Source organism: Sander vitreus, chromosome 12 (assembly GCF_031162955.1).
Source record: "Sander vitreus isolate 19-12246 chromosome 12, sanVit1, whole genome shotgun sequence".
In the NCBI taxonomy this organism is placed as follows: domain Eukaryota; kingdom Metazoa; phylum Chordata; class Actinopteri; order Perciformes; family Percidae; genus Sander; species Sander vitreus.
In genome coordinates, this window is record NC_135866.1 from 28,665,266 (window position 1) to 28,687,401 (window position 22,136).

At 40.5% G+C, this 22,136-nt stretch overlaps 3 protein-coding genes across 6 annotated transcripts in view; 1 reads left to right on the forward strand and 2 right to left on the reverse strand.

Annotated features, from left to right (window-relative positions):
• Positions 1-269: 269 nt before the first annotated feature.
• On the reverse strand, positions 270-10,296 carry epdr1 (ependymin related 1). Its single transcript, XM_078265063.1, has 3 exons — positions 9,948-10,296; positions 9,305-9,513; positions 270-3,646 (listed from the first exon to the last, which is right to left on the reverse strand). Exons 1-3 carry the CDS (start codon positions 10,181-10,183, stop codon positions 3,453-3,455), a joined length of 639 nt encoding a protein of 212 aa, XP_078121189.1. The 5' UTR covers positions 10,184-10,296; the 3' UTR covers positions 270-3,452.
• Positions 10,297-11,465: 1,169 nt separating this feature from the next.
• On the forward strand, positions 11,466-15,319 carry nol7 (nucleolar protein 7). Its single transcript, XM_078265068.1, has 8 exons — positions 11,466-11,680; positions 12,058-12,118; positions 12,243-12,298; positions 12,398-12,423; positions 12,576-12,660; positions 13,431-13,552; positions 14,206-14,283; positions 14,791-15,319. The coding sequence occupies exons 1-8, from the start codon at positions 11,496-11,498 to the stop codon at positions 14,862-14,864; spliced, it is 687 nt and encodes a 228-aa protein (XP_078121194.1). The 5' UTR covers positions 11,466-11,495; the 3' UTR covers positions 14,865-15,319.
• A 2,695-nt stretch (positions 15,320-18,014) lies between these two features.
• The window catches only part of ranbp9 (RAN binding protein 9), a 34,263-nt gene continuing 30,141 nt past the window's right edge, over positions 18,015-22,136 (reverse strand). For all 4 annotated transcript variants that reach the window (XM_078265067.1, XM_078265065.1, XM_078265066.1 and 1 more), the window contains one exon: positions 18,015-21,989. In XM_078265067.1, the coding sequence (XP_078121193.1) occupies positions 21,859-21,989 (131 nt within the window). In that variant the 3' untranslated portion in view covers positions 18,015-21,858. The remainder of the gene's footprint in view (positions 21,990-22,136) is intronic.

The following is a 22,136-nucleotide window of genomic DNA, read 5'->3' on the forward strand; positions in this document are numbered from 1 at the left end:
GCCATTGATAAACTTAGAAAAAAAAGAAAAAAAATAGAAAAAAATAAAACTTTTGTTGTTTTTTTTTTTTTTTTTTTTTTTAAGTATAGGCTATAAAGAAAATATATAAAAATAGAGAAAAAAACGTGATATTTTTAAAATTATAGGCTATAAATAATATATAAAAAAATAAAAAATATATTTTTTTTAATTATAGCCTATTAATAAAATTAGAAAATATATGAAAACAGCAAGAACAAAATAAAATATTTTAAATTATAGGCCATTAAAATACGAAATATATAAAAATACATGTATAACAATAATGTTTTAAATGATAGGCTAATTAAACTAAAAACAAACATAGAAAAATAAAAAAAAAGTCAATAAATTCAGTAGGTCTAATAAGGAATAAAATAAACAAAGCCAACAGAACTGGGCAGAGACAAATAGCAAAGTGTGAGTGAGAACATTTGTCATACTGTTTCTAAGTGCATGCTCTTGGGGATTGTTGTCTCGTTCCCATCAGACACTAAGACACAAAAACGTGGAAAAATAGGGTCCAGGTTGAATAAAAAAGACACAATTACCCTTTAAGATGCATTCATTGTTTCAGTGTGGGACTGGCTGACAGCTGATGGAGTAAATAGACATTGCATCATGTTAGTTTCCAAACAGTTGCTTTATTGCTAAAATAAAAACACAATGTTCATATAAGTTATGGTGACATTGTGGCAGTGAGCTTCTACCTTCTACTCCCCGGTGTTAGTTTATAAATGACTGAACGGTTTCTTTCTGATCTGCTGCTACATCATGAACCAGACAGCTCTGCTTTCTGTCCCCAGAGTCTGAACTAAACATGGAGCAGCAGCGTTAGCAGTTTTTACGCACCGCGTATCTGAAACAAACACCCAGAAAACTGCAGGGTGCGCTGCAACTCTCACTTCTCTTAAATCAAGGCTTTTAAAAGACATCAACCCGCTAGAGACGGAGGATGAAAATCAGCCTGCATGGCCAACCCGTTCTCACTCCGAACTCGTAAAATACGGACGTTTGGGCAGTGGCTGTCGGCGTCACAAACGACGCAAAAAGCGCCCTTCAGCGTGTGTGTAGAACGCACCGGGGAGAGCAGCAGCTACACGGGGAGAGCGACTACGGTAGCGAGTAGTATGAATGCCTGAAAATCCACATAGGGAGGTTGGTTGGGGGGGGTGAATGGGTCAAACAACACAGGACTTTCACCCAGGAGACCGGGGATCGTGTCCCGCGTAGCACGTTTCCTAAACCCAACCGTCCCGTTCTTTCCGCGTGTCATGGAAACGTAAGCCCACCCACGACCTTTTCCTTAACATAACTGCGTCAAAAGTGACGCCAATAGTCCAGACCCAGCACTTTTAAACCTCAAAAAGACCACTGCATGTCGGAGAAAACGTGCCTGGATCTCAATGGAAATAAAAACCATTATGCCTGTGATTTTAGTGTCTGCTCGTGTTTTCATGTGGCGCTTCATACGTTTGATTTGGATTCATCAAACTGCCCGTCGTGAGCAAAGAAATTAGCAAACGCTCGTTAGCATGTAATCGAAACGGCTCACTTGAAAACCCAACTATACGCTAGCCTGGTAGCTTGTTAATTAATAGTACGACTTGATTGCTATACCAACACTTCATGTCACTTTTTTTTTTTTTTTTAAGCATGAAGCCAATCGTTTAAGCATCACAATGAGCTAGTTTGTTAGGTTGCAGCATGAAGGGCCCATTGGTCCTGAAAACAGTTTCAGCATATTAGCAGCAAATAAACAAACGGTTCTATAAAACACGAGTCAAAGACTGCGTCCGAAATCACATCCCCTTTCTACTTTACAGTGCTCTAGATTTACCCGGCGCCGTTTCATCTGACTGTCTGAACTCTTAGTGTGAAATGTGTGCTCTATATAGCCTAGTGCAATAGAATGAAAAAAGAATGTCCAGGGCTCTCATTTATAAAACTTACTAAAAGTGAACGTACGCCCAAAAGCCAAAAATGGCGTACGCCGGGGAAGTATTTATAAAACTGTGCGTACGCACATCTGTTAGCAATGTTCCCTTTTATAAATCACAGATTACCCACAAGTGTGCGTACGTGATTCAGCCTCTTATCCCGCCCTGAACACGCCCATTTTTAAACCACAAATAGTCAATGCAAAGCACCTCATGGATGAGGAAGGTCTGTGCAGGAAGGTCTGGCAATGCGAGACTACCTCCGTTTGCTCCGGTTTCCTCCCACCACAAAGACATGCATGCTGGGTAACTAGTACAGTTAGAGAAATCGGCCGGCTGGACAACACTGGCACATTTACAGAAATGCTGATTAATATAACTAAGTGTCTGAGTTTACCGCTCACTGTGAGTGAACTATTGAGAGTCTGTTCTGTAGGTAGCAGTGATTGAGTGAACGAAGGCGTGATTTCGGACTCAGGGGTATGAAGGTCAATGTGGTGCAGAGCGCGAGAGCTTGCAGACTTGATGTGAGCACTCGCAGAACGGAAATCTGCACTTGTATGTTAACATTTGCACTTAATATATTAATATATTAATATTCACACACGTGTGATCTGAATTGGAAGTCACAGAAAGAAAGAAAAACACGTAAGAGCTTGTTGAAAAAAATCTGAACTTGTAAGTTGTACTATTTATGTGTAGGAATATTTATATGTATACAAAGATGTTGTAAGATTGAACTTTTCTATATTCAGTGCTTATGTATTTAGTAGAGATGGTCCGATACCATTTTGTGCTTCCCGATACCGATTTCGATACCTGAACTTGCGTATCGGCCGATACCGAGTACCAATCCGATACTAGTGTGTCATACATTTTATTATGTTTTGACAGCTGTATACTACTGATATTATTTCTATCTTTGTTGTCAGTCTGGCTCAGGTTAAACTCTTTGTGAAACATGAACGCCCCAGAACGTTCTTTTATTCTCCAGTTTGACAGTCAGTCATAACGGAAAAAGAACATAAATAAACTACTTTAACGTAGATTTTCTTTAGGGCTTTATTACGTGGTATCAGATCGGTGCATTAACTCCAGTACTTCCCGATACCGATACCAGCGTTTTAGGCAGTATCGGAGCAGTATCGGTATCGGCTCATCTCTAGTATTTAGTGTAATATTTATAAGAGTGTATGAAGAGGAATATGGATAGTTATATTTGCAAGAAAGAATAATGCTAGTTATACTGCTCTTATTTTTATATCTTGTGGCTGTTTTGTCTGAAAACGTCTTATCTGTTGTGATATATGTGAATGTTTTATGTTTTGTGTGGACCCCAGGAAGAGATGTTCTGCATCAGCTGATGGGGATCCTAATCAAATCACATCAAGTGCTCACATCAAGTCTACAAGCTCTCGCACATAGCACCAGACTTCCCTCCATACAGAAGGCTGTTCAGTGTCTAAGGTCAAAAGGCGAGGGCCGGCAGAGGCCTCAGCAGTCGGACTCGGCCATCCTCTCGGACCGGGCTGATTGACAGGTGCTGGGCGGGGTGAAGACGTCGGGGTCGCTGATGCCCAGCCGGAGGTTGAAGAAGCGGGTGGAGGTGGTGACGCTGCTGTTCCTGGCGTAGGTCTCCTGCACCGGGTAGCAGTCCTTCAGGGTGTAAACGCCCACCCAGGTCTCATCTGGTGGAGAGACGAGCACACAGGGAAGCTCAAAGCTTTAGTCCACAAACAGCTGCTCTTTAAATCCGAGGCGCGTTCAATCTGAATACGGCGTGCACCGCGTTGCTACGGTTTCCCAGTCCATCGACATGTTTCCGTGGGACGGTGTGACGCGGTTTGCAACGGGCTTTGAGGTATGTTTTCTCTCGTTTAGTGGGCGTGTCTCTCGTTCATTGGCTGTTACACAGGTGATACCCAATCAGCGGAGACGTGCATATAAACTAGGGTTGCACGATATTGACAAAATGTGATATTGCGATATTGATATTAATTTTGATATTTTTAAACGTGTAAAATTACAAAAGTTACGGGAAAACGCATCAAAGTAGATTCATAACAAATAAAACACAAGGTTTATTTCAACTGACTGTCATATTGGACTGGTCCAACATGAATAAATAAAGGAGGACCATGTCTACAGAACAGGACACGTTTTACTGGTTGGACAGTATAAATATATAAATAATGAGACCAGGACATGTTTTACTGGTTGGACAGTATATAATATATAAATAATGAGACCAGGACATGTTCTACTGGTTGGACAGTATAAAATATATAAATAATGAGAACAGGACATGTTCTACTGGTGGGACAGTATAAATAATGAGACCAGGACATGTTCTACTGGTTGGACAGTATATAATATATAAATAATGAGACCAGGACATGTTCTACTGGTTGGACAGTATAAAATATCTAAATAATGAGACCAGGACATGTTCTACTGGTTGGACAGTATATCATATATAAATAAAGAGAACAGGACATGTTCTACTGGTTGGACAGTATAAAATATATAAATAATGAGACGAGGACATGTTCTACTGGTTGGACAGTAAAAATATATAAATAATGAGACCAGGACATGTTCTACTGGTTGGACAGTATTAATATATAAATAATGAGACCAGGACATGTTTTACTGGTTGGACAGTATAAAATATATAAATAATGAGACCAGGACATGTTTTACTGGTTGGACAGTATAAATATATAAATAATGAGACCAGGACATGTTCTACTGGTTGGACAGTATAAATATATAAATAATGAGAAGAGGACATGTTCTACTGGTTGGACAGTATAAAATATATAAATAATGAGACCAGGACATGTTCTACTGGTTGGACAGTATAAATATATAAATAAATGAGACCAGGACATGTTTTACTGGTTGGACAGTATAAAATATATAAATAAAGAGAACAGGACATGTTTTACTGGTTGGACAGTATTAAAATATCTAAATAATGAGACCAGGACATGTTTCTACTGGTTGGACAGTATAAAATATATAAATAAAGAGAACAGGACATGTTCTACTGGTTGGACAGTATAAAATATATAAATAATGAGACCAGGACATGTTTTACTGGTTGGACAGTATAAAATATATAAATAAAGAGAAGAGGACATGTTCTACTGGTTGGACAGTATTAAATATATAAATAATGAGACCAGGACATGTTCTACTGGTTGGACAGTATATAATATATAAATAATGAGAACAGGACATGTTCTACTGGTTGGACAGTATTAAATATATAAATAATGAGACCAGGACATGTTTTACTGGTTGGACAGTATAAAATATATAAATAAAGAGAACAGGACATGTTCTACTGGTTGGACAGTATAAAATATATAAATAATGAGAACAGGACATGTTTTACTGGTTGGACAGTATTAAATATCTAAATAATGAGACCAGGACATGTTCTACTGGTTGGACAGTATAAAATATATAAATAATGAGAACAGGACATGTTTTACTGGTTGGACAGTATTAAATATCTAAATAATGAGACCAGGACATGTTCTACTGGTTGGACAGTATTAAATATCTAAATAATGAGACCAGGACATGTTCTACTGGTTGGACAGTATAAAATATATAAATAATGAGAACAGGACATGTTTTACTGGTTGGACAGTATTAAATATCTAAATAATGAGACCAGGACATGTTCTACTGGTTGGACAGTATAAAATATATAAATAAAGAGAACAGGACATGTTCTACTGGTTGGAAAGTATAAAATATATAAATAATGAGACCAGGACATGTTCTACTGGTTGGACAGTATAAAATATATAAATAAAGAGAACAGGACATGTTCTACTGGTTGGACAGTATAAAATATATAAATAAATGAGACCAGGACATGTTTTACTGGTTGGACAGTATAAAATATATAAATAAAGAGAACAGGACATGTTTCTACTGGTTGGACAGTATAAAATATATAAATAATGAGAACAGGACATGTTTTACTGGTTGGACAGTATTAAATATCTAAATAATGAGACCAGGACATGTTTTACTGGTTGGACAGTATAAAATATATAAATAAAGAGAACAGGACATGTTCTACTGGTTGGACAGTATAAAATATATAAATAATGAGACCAGGACATGTTCTACTGGTTGGACAGTATAAAATATATAAATAAAGAGAACAGGACATGTTCTACTGGTGGGACAGTATAAAATATATAAATAAAGAGAACAGGACATGTTCTACTGGTTGGACAGTATAAAATATATAAATAAAGAGAACAGGACATGTTTTACTGGTTGGACAGTATAAATATATAAATAATGAGAACAGGACATGTTCTACTGGTTGGACAGTATTAAATATCTAAATAATGAGAAGAGGACACAACTTTTCTTTCTCTTCTCTGATTGGTTCCGTTTTGTTGTCTCTATCTATTTCTTCACTCACACTCTGTCCAAATATGCACACACGTGGTACGCTCCATAGGGTTTATCATGTAGTGGACCCGTAGTACGCTCCATAGGGTTTATCATGTAGTGGACCCGTGAGTACGCTCCATAGGGTTTATCATGTAGTGGACACGTGGTACGCTCCATAGGGTTTATCATGTAGTGGACCCGTGGTACGCTCCATAGGGTTTATCATGTAGTGGACCCGTGGTACGCTCCATAGGGTTTATCATGTAGTGGACACGTGGTACGCTCCATAGGGTTTATCATGTAGTGGACCCGTGGTACGCTCCATAGGGTTTATCATGTAGTGGACCCGTGCGCTGACGTGCACTAAAATGTGCACGTGGCACGGTAACTGGCCAATGAAACGTGATCGTTTTAGCGTTTCAAGCTCTAAATCAAACACAACTAAGCCACACAGCCAACGGACGGGACGCAGCGCTCCACAAAATAAACAAACTATTGCATACTTATCGCGACATTTTCAATATAATATTGCGCGAGGTGATATCGCGCTAACGATATTGAGTCGATATATCGTACCTAATATAAACGTGGTAATAAAATGGCACAACAAGGTGTTCAACGCACCCCCGTTTCAGTGTAAAACAAACGTGTTGCTACATTTTGTCGGGGCAGCTGACAATTATTACCAAACTCGACCTCACAGTGATTTAGGGCCGCAACTAACGCTTATTTTCATAGTCGATTAATCTGTTGATAATTTTCTTGATTAATCGATTAGTTGTTTGTTCTATAAAATGTCCGAAAATGGTGACAAATGTGGATCAGTGTTTCCCCAAAGTCCAAGACGACGTCCTCAAATGTCTTGTTTTGTCCCCAACTCAAAGATATTCAGTTTACTGTCACAGAGGAGAGAAGAAACTAGAACAATATTCACATTTAACAAGCTGACATCAGAGAATTTTTACTTTTGTCTTAAAAAAATGACTCAAACAGACTAATTGATTATCAAAATAGTTGGAGATTAATTTCAAAGTTGACAACTAATCGATTAATCGATTAATCGTTGCAGCTCTACAGCGATTCGGTCTATACATGTTGTGTTTACAGCCTGTCACGCTGCCCTCAAGTGGCCAAAGAAATGTATTAATTAGCAGTTAATTCACCCAAATTACACCCATATTTCTCACCTCAAGTGGAGTCTATCCATGCAGATAGTTTTTGCTTCATTCACCCAAGTTTTGAGACATAGAATTACTTTCTATAGAAGATGAATCCACGTGAAAACTGATGACAGGATGTTCTTTAAATGCCGTGAAAAGAAACAGAATTCCATCCACCTCCATTGTACAGTATCGAGGTGGAGGCAGAGATACAATGGGACAGATATCCTAAAACCTGAGCAAAATGAAACCAAAACTATCTGCAAAGAGAGAAAAAACAACAAGGAAGTGGCTCATCCAAATTTGGGCAAATACACTTTGTATTTGAAGAGAGACATTACATTTGAATACAGATTTAAACCTGGCAGGTGACTAATGTAAAAGGAAAAGAATACAACAAAACTTGAGCCCCTGCAGAATTGTGTTCATGGTTTTGGGGGGCGAGGACGGAGTTCATTCGGTAAGATGTTTCTGTACCTGGCCCAATTGGCCCCTTTTGGACCAAATATTCCCAAGAAATATGGAGCCCAGTAACAAAACAAAGATACATCAATCACTAAAAGTCAAGTAAGCACATTTCTTTTTGTGTTTCCACTGCATCTAAGTACGACAGTAAGCTCTTTCGCTGTATCTGCAGTCAATTTTAAGGGTGATTGTATAAAATCTATGTTTATTATATAAACAATCTTCCAGCACCATCCCTTGTTTTATGTATTTTTCTGCGATTTGATTTCACAGCTTTTTGTTCCACGTCTGTTCTCTTTCATTTTAGCATCGAGCGATTTGCTCGCAGAACTCCAGCTGAACCCTCTGCTCCTCACCGCGGGGCTTCAGGTGCTGAGGGGCATATCACTCCGCCCAAGTAGCAGAAGTAGCAGTGCTTCGCCTTCTGAGAATATAGTTCCCAGTTTGTATACGGTTAGTGTGTCAAACTCAAGGCCCGCGTGCCAAATCTGGCACCTCGCACATTCTGATCCAGCCCGCATATCAACCTGGGTTCACAATACATTTTGGCCCACCTGGTTGTGCGCCAAACCAAAAACATGGGAAACTGTTTTTCAACTTGCAATTACGCGACACTCAAAACAGAATTTGGCAAATTTGCCAACTTTGAGACTCAGAAATTCCCCGAGAACCAGAACCAGAGAGTTATCATAATCCGGCTGTGAAAGAGCTTGTTGTGGGTCAGCTGGGTGGTAGCAGACTTAGAAAATATAATCATTGTTTTGCTGGATTTGCTGAATTCTAGGATGGCTTTGGAACCGTTTGGCTCACTTTTTCAGGGCTTTATGTGGACCAAACTGTGAGTGAGAAGACTATATGAGACATGCAATCATTGAGTCAGAGATATTTGACTTTTTCGATGAAATAAAAGCATGTCAATAAACTATACTATTCTGGTCCTTGATGTGATTCTCTTTTTCCAGTGTGGCCCTCTGGGAAGTTGAGTTTGACACCCCTGGGTTAGAAGATGGCTGTGTGTCATGTGACCTTGTTATTTGTACACGCTGTGACTATACAAATCACAACATGTAAATAGGAAAATGTTGGCGTTATTTTGTCACTTATTGGGAGCAGTAGGCTAGATGGAGCCGGTTACCTGCAGGATCTGTGCTAAGCTAGGCTAGCTGTGGGTGAGTCGGACAGAGTTAGGACACGCACGGAGATGAGAAGGGTATGTATGGACTCATCTAACTCTGGGGGATACGGGGAATAAGTCGGCGTGTGCACAAAATCTTTAAAATCCAGACTTACGTTGGCGTGCCGGCTTCCTGTCCGACCACTCCTGGACCTCCACGTTGTCCCCGGGGCCTCCGATGATGTACTGGTCCTCGAAGGTGGAGTTGTTTGGGATGTCGAAGGGATCCCAGGCCTCCGTCAGAGCGATCTTTGAGCAGTCCTTGGTCTTCTGATCAATCTGGAACATCACCATGCTCTGGTACAAGTAGATGTATTCAAAGAACCTGGAGCAGGCGGAGGAAACGAGGGAGGACAAGTATTTTTATGTGTCCATGTGTTTCATTTAAAAGTTTTGGGTAAAGTTTTATGCAATTTAAGATCCATGATTTACTGGGAGGAGGGTTTAGAAAGGTGGGACACATTATTTTCAAAATATTTTCAGTGTCCCAAAACTACAATATTGTTGTTATAGTTCCATTCAAGACAATGTGTACATTGTTAAATGTATATCACTGCAGAAAAACAATGGGTTATCAGATTATTAAGGCAGTTATTTAGCTTTAGATATACATCTAGGCTATTTCACTGCTACATTGCATATTAAAAATGTGTGCAATAGGCTGATGTGAGCCGTGCTCAGACTATATATATATATATATATATATATATATATATATATATACATATATATATATATATATAGACAGGCGGTTCTTACTTCTGACACGGGGTGTGTTTCTTGTTCTGCTGCAGGATTCGGATCCTCTGATTCAGGCCGTCGTAGGAGACGGCGGCCCGGCTGTTTCTCCCGGTGCTGTGGTCGTACAGCACCCAGCTGCCCTCCCACTGCGTTGGGGCGAGGCAGGGCCCGGCCGCCGTGGACCCGTTCAGCCTGGGGAGGCCGAGGACAGACGCCCCGGCAGCGGCCAGAAACACCAACAATATTCGGAGCATTGCGTCTCTAGAGTCCCGTTATCTTATCCCGTTGTTATCGTTGTTGCTGAGGTTGCACCTGCCGCCGAAAAGCTAGCTAGAATTAGACGTAAAAGGCTTTCCGGTTGGGTTTTTTCAAAATAAAAGTTTGTAAAAAATTTGTTATAATATATATTTTTTTATAATATATATATTTGATTAAATTAAATAGAAAAACAATAAATTAACTACAGGCACTACAGAAAACATATGGAGCTAAATCTGGGCCAACATTTTGGATAATTTGAAAGAAATCTTGAACTTTTGATTTTTTTAGGTTAAATATAATTTTGATTCAATTCTGACATGCTTTAATAAATAATTCACTTTTTATTTTTCACTTTCATACAAATTTTCATTTGTCAGGGTTTCTTTTTTCTTTCTGTTGCAGATTTTATGTTTTAAGTTTGAAATAAAAAAAATTCTGCTTCAGATCTTTTCACTTTCAGGCCCTTTTTTTTTCAGTGTAAAAACATAAATATTCACATAAAACCAAAGAGAAACTACCAAACTAGTATTGAAGATACTACATACATTTGCAAGTTAAACTGATTGCTAAATTCTATCACATTAAGATAATTATCAAGTAAATAATATAGTATTGTTAATGAGTGTTTAGTCTCGCTGAAAGCACGCTGTAGGAGAGTCTGACTATGTGTTCTGGTTTATTGGCATTTCTTTAAACCAATCAGAATCGTCATGGGCGGTGCTAAGCTCTGCACGGAGCTGCTGCAAAATAGTTGTGCGAGAGAAAACTCAGATTGGACAGATAGTCTAGCTAGCTGTCTGGATTTACCCTGCAGAGATCTGAGGAGCAGTTAACCATAGTCTCCATAAATCCACCGGAGGTTGGAACAACACAAAGGAAGAGGAAGGGGACGGATAAGACATGCATTCTGCGGAATTTCCCGCAGCACCGGAGCAATCCCGGAAGTGGAACTTCGAGGATATAGTCTAATGAGTGTTTTACTATTTTCCTTCTATGTTGCAGAAAAATAAAATAAATGATATTAGAAGATCTTGAACATCTTCATAACTGTCAAGCCAACTAGAATGAAAAAAAAAAAAACAAGCCGTTCCAGTCATACTTTCCATTAAAATATAAAAATATTAAGTGTATTAACCGTACGGTGTTAATTTAATAGTAAAGAATAAATAGATATATGTTTATTTTTTGTTGTTGTGATTCTCCTCTCTGCCACTAGAGAGCAGACCAGACGTTCCTTACGGTCACATTCTTTTTAGCGTCACTGTGGGGCGCTGCGTGATGACGTGTTGGTACTAGCTAGCAAACATGGCGAAGAAACAACGTGGGAAAACCGCTTCGTCTTCACAGACGGCGGATATCAAACAACAGACGGACAATTTCAGTTTAACGCTCGAGTCCAGTGACGACGAGGCGCCCGAAGAGGTGACCTTTGAAGATTCAAAGGCTGAGGCTTTACGGAGCATGAAACAGGCGCTGGACACGGCCAGAAGGTAACGTTAGCTAACCGCAAAACCAAACTCCATCCAAAAAGGTCTGCCTTTTGACGTTTCCATAGTAATAAGCATACTAAAATACACCCACAACGAGTTATTCAACACATATTCTGATTTCTTCTGGAGCACTTTTGACTTCGGCGTGCACATTCAGCACTGAGCAGATCACTATATGTCCAATTTGTTTCATAATTAAGGCGCTGTTTTTGGACTGCATTCATGCCGATATGAAGGGTGTCGCTCACAAAGTCAGAACTTGTATTATATCAAAAAGTTGATACGATGTCCGCTGCCAAAAAGAACCGTTTAACGCTAAACCAGGATAACAACGACATTGGGTAACACTTCATGTGTCTGCTTTTCCATGTTTGCAGGGAAAAAGAGCAACTGAAAGAGAAGAGGAGGAAGAGACAGGAACTGTTCCAGGAGCAGAAGGTGTGTGTGTGTGTGTGTGTGTGTGTGTGTGTGTTAAAAGCCAATGGTAGCTTTCAATTCAACTCATTTGAATGATGCCGAAGTCCATACATAACATCTCCCTTCATTCTGCCGTTTCCCACAGAAAAGAAAACTCTTACCTGCCGACGTGTTGGAGGAAATCGACTCGGCTCCTTCACAGTAAGTTGACTGGTCAGACTCATTCTGCAGCGCTTTTGTTTTATGCATTTTTCTCCTCCCATCTGCTTAAAGAACCCTTCAAATCTGCTTTATTTACAGGACTCAGAAACGGTGTCAAGAAGAAGGTAAAGAAGCTCATTTCTGCTATCTGTTTTGTAACATTAAGCTGACACACTTGTCCAGAAGGATGTTCACTGTTCAGTAGAGCAGCAGAATAAGCTTCAGATCCGTGTAACTTATGATTTCTCCCAACCTGTGTGTCTCCCCCCCCCCCCAGCTGAAGAGGAGCAGCAGGAGGCTGAAGAGGATGAGCAAAGAAAGAAGAAAAGGAAGAGGAGCAGCAAACTGGCACATGCCCGGAAGTATGTAAACTCCCATTTTCCACACCGGCTACGTCTACACTACTGCGTTTTCATATTTAAGCAGCGAAACGACCTCCGGCCACCGTCCGAGTTATAGCTCCAGTAGCAGAACTTATCTCCGTCTGTATTAACACGTCTGACATCACATGACTGTTCACACACACTGGGCATGCGCGTGCCGGTGTGAACAGGAAGCAGAGCGTCTGACGTTACTCTGTGGGTGAAAATCATGGATGTGTACGTTTTTAAAATACTTTAAAGAAATAACAACGGTGTAAACTAAGAGCAGGGATGTATTAGTTTGGAGCGAAGACGAGGTGGGACTGTTACTGAAAGGTGTGTAAGCTACCTAAGGCCTCCTGCACGCTGGCTGCGTGGCGTGAGCGTGTCAGCTGCGCGGCATGTCCGTTTTTATTTCGGCTCCCATGTTAACAGGTTAGAGCTTACACACAAAGACATAGAAACCGCCACGCAACAGAAACGCCACGCCGGCAGTGTGCAGGAGGCCTAACCGATAAGACTTTTCTGCCCGTCCAGACTACAGAGTTTTCAAACCAAAACGGGGGGGCAGCAGTGTTTCCAAATGTCTCCGTTTTAGGGCCTCGGAAAACGCAGCAGTAGTGTGGACGCGAGGCATAGAGGTAGCAAAATATATCCGTTTTTACACCAAAACATAGTAGCGTAGACGTAGTAGTCGAGGTCCACTCACAAGCCGTTCAGGAGCTTTGAACCTCTTCTGACACTGAGAAAACTTTTCCTTTTGTTGTCAGTCTGAAGGGAAACTACACGGTGCAGACGGCGAAGGAGCGAGAGTCGGCGTCCTTCCAGCAGCAAGCGGCCGAGGACTTCCTCCAGTCCAGAATGTACGGACCAGGAAGCTGCAGGACCACGAGTAAGAAGCTGGTGTTGATAACACTGCATGCTCCAATAGGAGTTTTCAAAGGTTTTAAAACGAAAATAAATATTTCTTCAGTAGGAGCGAATGGGCTGAGTGTCAAAGAAACAACAGGATTTAGAGGGGGACTAACACATTGTTTGTTCTGGTCTTTTAAAGGCATACTATGAAACTTTTCCAGCTTCGGTCCCCCTACAGGTATTTCAACCGTTAGCTAAGAGTTGAAAAAGGTGAAATTAGGGTTAGCTAAGAGTTGAAGTAGTTAGCTAAAAGTAATGGCTTAAAAGTTGTATAGTATGTCTTTTTAAAAGGGAATTTAGTACCAAAGAAATGGAATTAGACCAGCCAACTACCGCGAACACTTAATGTCAGTTAAAGCTGCAAAGTAGTCTTATTTATTGTGTATTTAAAAAAAAAAAAAATCCCTGCAAGCTACACTCTGTGGCAGAAGTCTGCAAAGACGATGATCTGTCTCAATTTGAGCTTTGCTACAGTGACGCCCCCGTCTCGTCCCTCTGAGGCGTCCGCTCCCCTGGGACTCCTGCTGAGGACACGACGGCAACATGAACAGCTTTCACGCGCGACTTTCATTCGCAGTCTGGCTGAACTTTATCATTAACCCGCTTCACTTTTGGTCTTCCTGCTTTCAGGCAACGAGCTGCTCTCCCTCCAGAACAAGACGGGGAGAAATAAAAGCGCGGCAGTGCAGTTTGTCAAGAAAGACTGGGGTAAGTTCAGTAGAATGAGCTTTTAAAAGAATCCGATTTTTAACCCTGAACACTGTGAGCTGTGTCCCAGTAACGCCAAACTCAAAAAAATCTGTATGCAGTTTGAATATTGTGCTCAAAAAGTAATTGTTGGTCCGTTTCTAATACGGCTGCACAATATGAGGACAATATCTAATTGCGATTATTTTTGACTGATATTACGATATTGGAGGGAACAATAATTTTTCATTGAAAAATATTAAAAATTAAAACAATGTAATTGATTAGTGTGATTTTTGCAAGGATCTGTACCAAACAAAGATGTTTTCTGTAGTCTGTAGGTTGGGATTTGTAGGCCGGGACGTCTCTGCAGCACCACAATACTTAATTCCCAATAGTGTGACACATATTTAGCCATTAACAAATATTGCGCACCGCCCTGCGATTTGGATATTGCACTAGTCCATATTGCGATTAATTGTGCTGCCCTAGTCGATAATCACTCGTCTTTTCTTCCTGATGCTCCAGCCTGCAACGAGAAAGCCAAAGCAGAGAAGCTGAAGAAGAGATGGGTCCACAAGCAGCAGATTCCGTCCTGCTGACCGACTGCACGTCTCCAAAAAACCTCGACCCCAGGCCAGCTGACCTTCGCTGCGACACCGAGCTGCACAGACTTCACGGTTCCTTCTGCACACGGAATTTAAAACTGATGTCGATCGCGGCTGACCGTCAGAAACACGCAGCAAGACGTCACGTAAGCTTTGGGCCGGGACGCACTCTGGACAACAAATTATATTGACTTAATGTGGACACGGCCGCAGCCCGAAACCCTCAGTTCATCACCAAGAATCAAGCAAACGTTAGAAACTTATAGAACAATGTGCAGGCGCAGCTGATCAGACAGATCAGAACTGCTTTACCATTAATGGGATTCTCATAACCTGAATTTAACATTTTGTTTGACGCTCCCTAATCTGTGTTTCTTAAAGAGCAGAACAGAATCAGACCTGCTCTTTGTTTTCTGTAAAATGACTGTATAAATAAAAGCTTGTTGTTATATCTGTATCTTCAATAACATACTTCAAGACTGAGCTGCGTTTGAAAGCTCAGGAAAAGCTCAGCCAGCAGACTTTAGTTGTATTGTTGTCAATCTACGTTTCCTGAGGTCAAAACTAAAGTTTAATATTAGATTATCATTATTAATCAATCAAAATTTGCGTGTTTCGTATACTCCAATGTGAGGATTAGCTGTTCTTTGTTGTAAGAGTCAACAAAAATCTTTTTCGGGACTGTTGATTAGTCAAAACAAGCATTTTAAAAAGACATTACTTTGGGCTCTTGTACATGAAGTTGTTTTTGTCACTAGTTCTGACATTTTATAGACTTAAGAAAATAAATAATTTGCAGCACTGATTAAAAAGCACTTCCTTTGCCATGACTCCATTGTACCAGTTAAATACCTGGATGTTATTTATCATTTGAGTAATAAGTGTCCAACCTTTCAAAATAAAAGCACTAGATTAGAGAAAGTCCAAACAAAAGAAATGTTCTTTTTCATGCCTTTATCAATTTTGTGAGCCCTAAAATGTATCAAATATATTTTAGGTTTTTGTACATCCTGAATATTAGCTCATCACTGCTATCGCTATTGGATAGGGCTGCACGATAGGAGGAAAATATGCGATAACGTTGAATATCGCGATACTGATATATATTACTTGTGATAGATATTAAAGCTCAGTTCTGCCTTTCTGCTGCTTTCAGTATTCTGCTAAAATTCAACGTATTGCTTGTTGAATGAAAGGAAATCATTCCCAACACTTTTATTGAACATTAAATTGAACATAAAAGACCACACTAAAAAAAGTTACATTTTAAAGTGCAGTTTTCTGCTATTTTCTTTCAACTAAACAAAAAAAAATAAGAGCATCTTTCGCGATGTGTTTATTACGCCAGTTGGTATCGCAATGGTGATAAACTATTGTGCAGCCCTTCTAATGGACATATGGTAAAAGAAGTAGGCCTATTTAGATCTTTTGCTTAACTAAAAGTAGCAGTACTAAAGAGTATAAATACTCAGTTACAAGGAAAAAAAAAGACATTTAAAAAAACTTACATGTACAAAAGTAACAGCATCAAAATAAAAGTATCAAAAGTAAATACTCATTATGCAGCAGAATATATATTGTTAGACTATAATCATTGATGCATTAATGCAGTGATTCCCAACCAGGGGTGCATGTACCCCAGGGGGTACTTCTGCTGTTGATAGGGGGTATGTGGAACGATTGTAAAGCTCAACTTTGAAAAAAAATGATTTGATTGGAAGAATATATCCACATATTACCATTAAATCAACTTTTACACGTGAACACTACATGTTGCAGTTATGTAAGAGAAAACTAGTTAGCAAGCGAGCACAGTAGTTGGTACAAGTACTGAATAAATGGAAGAAATAACTAGCTCAAAGTAATGACTAAAGAGACATGGTTGAAATAACTAAAAGTTAAAATGACGGTTGGAAAAGTTGACTTTTAGCTAACTGTTGAAATAGGTTAAAATAGGGTTAGCTAAAAGTTGAAATAGCCAACTATTAGTTAGCTAACTATTTCAACTTTTAGCTAACGGTTGAAATGGTTGGCTAACGGTTGAAAAAGGTAAAATTAGGTTTAGCTAAGAGTTGAAATAGTTAGCTAAAAGTAGTGGCTTAAAGTAACAATGTATAAAAAAAGTTAACAATATCCACTTTTATACAATGAATAGTGTTACATATTTGGAACACAGTGAATTGATGAAGAGGCACGTGAGTTCCTCTGACAGGGCTGTGGGGGTTCCTCGGACCAACAAAGTTGGGAACCACTGCATTAATATGAAGCTTGTTTCAAATACTGCTGGGTAACTTAACCTCTAATCAGTTTATAAGTCGATTCATATTTTTGTATTCATCAGTTTCTGCAAACTACAGTTGTCAAATTAATATAGCGGAGTAGAAAGAACAACATTTCCCTCTGATATGTAGTGGAGTAGAAGTATAAATAGTATAAAATGGAAAAACTCAAGTTATTACTTTGTTACATTTCACCACTGGGCATACTGTATATACATGATATCTAATTAAATAAATATTTGCTTGCCTTTGGTGTGGGAGATCTGGGTCCAATTCCCACTGCGATACATCAACCAATGTGTCCCTGAGAAAGACACTTGACCCATAGTTGCTCCAGAGGTGTGCGGCCTCTGACATATATAGCAATTGTTAAGTCGATTTGGATAAAAGCGTCAGCTAAATGACATGTAATGCAACTGTCACAATTACTTTAGTTTGTCCACCAGAGAACACACACATTTATTTTTAACATAAACGCCCCAGTTGGTGCACATCTTAGTATGAATATGAGTTACGCATTTCATTTTCTCACATTATGGACTTAAATTCAAATCGATCATTTAAATAAGGGTTAGTTAGGGCTTCGACTAAGTTGCCCGTTTGGTCAGTTGTTTAAAGGGCCAGAAACTACATCAACAACTGGGTTTTAAGGTTGACTTTTTCTTCCAGGCTTCGTATGTGGGTTAGTGTGTTTTAAAAAAAAAAAAAACACACTTTCCAGGATTATCTTTGTAAATGTCATTTGGGATTAAACTCTGAACAGCCTCCGCTGGTCAAAGAGTCCATACATTTATCTAAACGCAGGACAAAACTGTTTGGAGGCAGGCTTCAGCTCCAGGCGTCATGCAGCATCCAGACAAGTGCCTTCATCATTTGTCACTTTTAATATAAATCTTTACACCCTCACACAAATTGCACTTTTTTTTTTTGTTTTCTTTTCTCCAAATGGACACACAGTCAGCAGTCGACAACTTACTGGTTGACATCTTCCTTATACACCGTGAACTGGCTAAAAGGAGGAGCAAAAAGAATAAAATAAGAGAGACATCTAACTTGATCTTACCACCACTTTACTATGGCATGCATAGGTTTCAGACCTTACTCAGAAAGAGACAACAGACACTTTGTCTAAGAAGTTTTCTAAAGGATGCCGTGACTGCTTGCGATCGGAAAAATAAATCAACAAAGAAACAAACCAAAGAAAAAGGAAAAAAGTACAGAAAAGCTCGGTCCCACCTGGGAAAAACTAGAGGAAAAGATGGATGTCGTGTCTAGCGAAAGCCTCGGCAGTCCCGTTTCTCTGCAAGTGGCGAGCACAAACACACAGGCTTCAAACACACGGCTGCAATGTCATCTTCCTAAAATATTTGGTTCTTTATTTTGTAAATGTGGTAGCCACAGTGTTGTTGACAATACTGAATGTTTTTTGTGTTTTTTTATTATTTTTTTTATGGTTTTTCTTGTTTTCCCCATCAGTGCTTGAGTGTACTGAAACGCGAGGGGCCCCGAGAAAAACCTTGAGACAAAAAGAGGAAGAGGAAGCTCGCCTCTGAGGGATGATGGGTAGATTGGAAAGGAACAAATTAAGGGCCTTTCATACCTGAATGCTATTTCAACAGCAGCTTTAGAAAACACTAACGTTAGACAGCAAATATCTTCCAGGGAGCAACACAGAGTCGAGGTTGACTGAAGGTAAACTAGCGCCTGAGCTAGTTCGAGGTCGACGTTAATAGATCGGTCAAACTGAAAACAAAACAAGCAACACATTTCATTTCTGCTAACCAACATTAAAGCAAACTGAAATTAAAAAATATTTTTTGCAAATAAATCACAACATACATCCTAGATGTTTGCCTTGAGTACGAATTAGTTCAGACTTTTAAATACCAAAAATAAGAAAAGAAAGTTTTTACTTATTTTTCTTCAACAACGGCGCCCCCTAAATTAGTGAATTTTTGGTACCAACTGTTGTTGGTACTAGTAAATCGGTTTTATACGATATCTGTGTGAGCTGGCCCTTAATACATTTCATATCATTGCTTCAATTCAAACAATAACAGGCAGTTCAACAGCCGGGGGTGGACTCTGTTAGCCGTTTCTTTGTCCAGTGGTTCCCATAGTGGGGACAGAGACACGCTGAGGTACCGTAAGAGTGCCGCCACATTTATTTTCACTTTGTAAAAATTTTTTCATGAAAATGAATAGGTGAGGTTTTAAAGTTTGGTAACCACTGGCTCAGTTCCATCTGTGATTTGATCCGTGAACAAGACTACTCAATGGTGTGGAGTTTGACACTCTGGTCATTTAGCATTTTACCGTTTCCACTTCTGGAACTATCCTAAAGAGAGACAGCTAACACGAGCAAGATGTCTTCCTTTGCCTAAATCCAGGACGAACGCAGAGCGTGGGGGCTGCAGGTGACACGCAAAACCCCCACTGATAACGAAAAGTAACATTCTAGCGGGAATCAGCGCTAATGTTAGCGAGCTAGCTAGCTTCCACTTTTCGATTGGAAAACAAAGACTTAGAAAAAGGAAGAAAAAAAAATTCACTTGTCAACATTTAAGGACTTTAAAGTTACACGGCTAGGATATCTTGCAGTCAGTAGCGCACCACAGAAGTTGACGCTAGCGCGTCGCCTAGCAATGCTGGCTCTCAGTTGTCAGTCAAAAGATGGGAAACATCCACTCAGACGCTAAAAGTCGTTATTGGTCATCTTATTTCAGTTTGACTTTAAATCAAACGCAGAGCTCGTTTAGAGGCTGGCTTTATAGCAGCTACGTTTTGCTGTTGCTTGTGTTTCTTGTCCGACTTGGAGTCTGAAAATCTGTTGCTGTGCTGCTAAAAAAAAAAAAAAACGCTTGTCCAACTGTAAATCGAGGCCCGGGGGTCGGTCGGCTGCTTGGTTAGTTCGGACCTTCCTATTCTAAACAGGAGGAGGAAAGGGACATTTTGGCTCCTGAGTTCTTTGTGGGTTAAGGATTAGCATAGACATCAATACGAAAATAAAGATTAACAACGTTTGCATCAAACCTGCTGTGCAGCTGGGGGCTTTTGGGGGGAGTCACAAGTAAAAATAGGGTCAGTGATCATCGCAGGTTTCCTACGCAGGGTTTCCATTTTAGAAACTCCAGACTTTGTACAGAAGTGTTCGACAATTCGTTCGCATTAATTGCAAAATTAAGCTAGGCTCTAGTAAAGATTACTTCACAGAAAGTACCACAATATGTGAAATTAAAAGTCTAAAAACTCTGTCTCAGGACTTCAGAGCAGTTCCGTTTTTCAAAATCTGACAGACGTGGAAAGGGTCAAAACGTATCAGCTCCCCACCTGCGTAGGAACCCCGGAGTCAACAAAACAGGAGGCATAAGATCTTGTACACACTCGGAACAACCAGCATGCTTCAGGAGTCACTGGTGTCGGTACAAAGCATTAAAGGATTCGTTGTTGTTTTTTTTTTTTCAATGATTTCCTTTCATTTGATAACTAAATATTTCACTCTATCGATATAATTCCATTTTGTTAAATTCATATATAAACGTTAACATGTACACACGCTCGTCACTGGTAATCCGTGGAATCGGGACCTTTATTATAATAAGTGGAACTTGCTCTTGCTGGCGCTCAACAAATATACTGTGAATGCAAGTAACAATAATATAATGATAATTAATAATAATAATAATAATAGTCGGCGGCGTCTGCACCATGCCTTGTAAACCTGGAAAAACTCAAAATAAAAGCCAGGTAACCACGTCTCCCCAGTCCCTCCACTTCGCCCATGAAAAACACAAACAAAAAGTTTTTAAAAGAGGGAACGTTGAGTCGAGACTGTCGTTTCTCTCTGGCTTCTTCTTCCAAAGTCCAGAGTCCACGTGGAGTCGGCGCAGGGGGGTGAAGGGAGGGAGTAGGCTATCTCTAACGGAGCACCGCGTTGGCCGGAGCTCGAGCGCTCGGCGAGCCTCGGCGGAGATGGGACTTTTTCCAATCCCGTTTTCAGCGTCAGCGTCAGCCTCCGCGTTTGTTACGAGTGCGTGTGCGCACGTTTTTGCCTGACGAGCCAGGTTTACAGGGACCACGTTAAAGGGTGGTCGGCTATGGCGGTCACTCGTCTCGTTTTCTTTTTTCTTTTTGTATCTTCTTATTTTTCCATTTCTATTTGACCCAGGGGTTGTTGTTGGTTTTTTTTTGTCAGTCTGTCCGCCCCGGTTTGATGCCCCCCCAGATATACGGGGAGGGGGGGGGGGCCTTTGTATCTGTGGCGAGTCCACGCCAGTATTTTCAAGTCAGCTACTCTTGGTTGGCGCCCACCCTGCTGTCCCGTCAGAATGATGCAGACGCAGCCTCGGACGGCTGGAGGTGGAGGTAAGGGCTTACGAGGGCAACCAAGGTGGAGGCGCATTTTTCATATTTACGATGGAAAGGGAGGTGGTGGGTGTGTGCGTGGGTGTGTTTTAAATGTATGTTGTGTGCGTTAGCAGTCGAAAGATCTGTCCAGAGATGACCCCTGGTCCTCGGCGGTCGTCATGCCAATCAGCAAAAGCTGAACAAGAAGCGAGCGAGGTGGTTAACTACTGCTTGTTGTCGTGCAGAGGAGAGTCTCCTCAGCCAATAGGACTACACTGATGGAGGAGGCGGAAGAAGCCATTTCTGGACAGGCCCTCAGAGTGTGTGTGTGTGTGTGTGTGTGTGTGTGTGTGTACACAGGGCTAGTGCAGGTAATCGTCCACAGAGGCGAAGGCGCAGGAGCCGCTGCCTGTTCGTGCCATGATGGAGAGGCACTGGGCGGCCTGACCCACGGCCTGGGCCAGGGGGGGCTGCTTGGGCAGGTTGTGAGTCTCTGGAGGGGGGAAAAAGGAAAGTGGGGGGGAAGGGGGACACACACACACATACACACGTCAGGACTGCAGGAGTGATGAGGTGTCCATACAGAACTCACCATTGTTTGAATCACTTCATCGGCTACAGCCTACATCTAGAAGGCAAT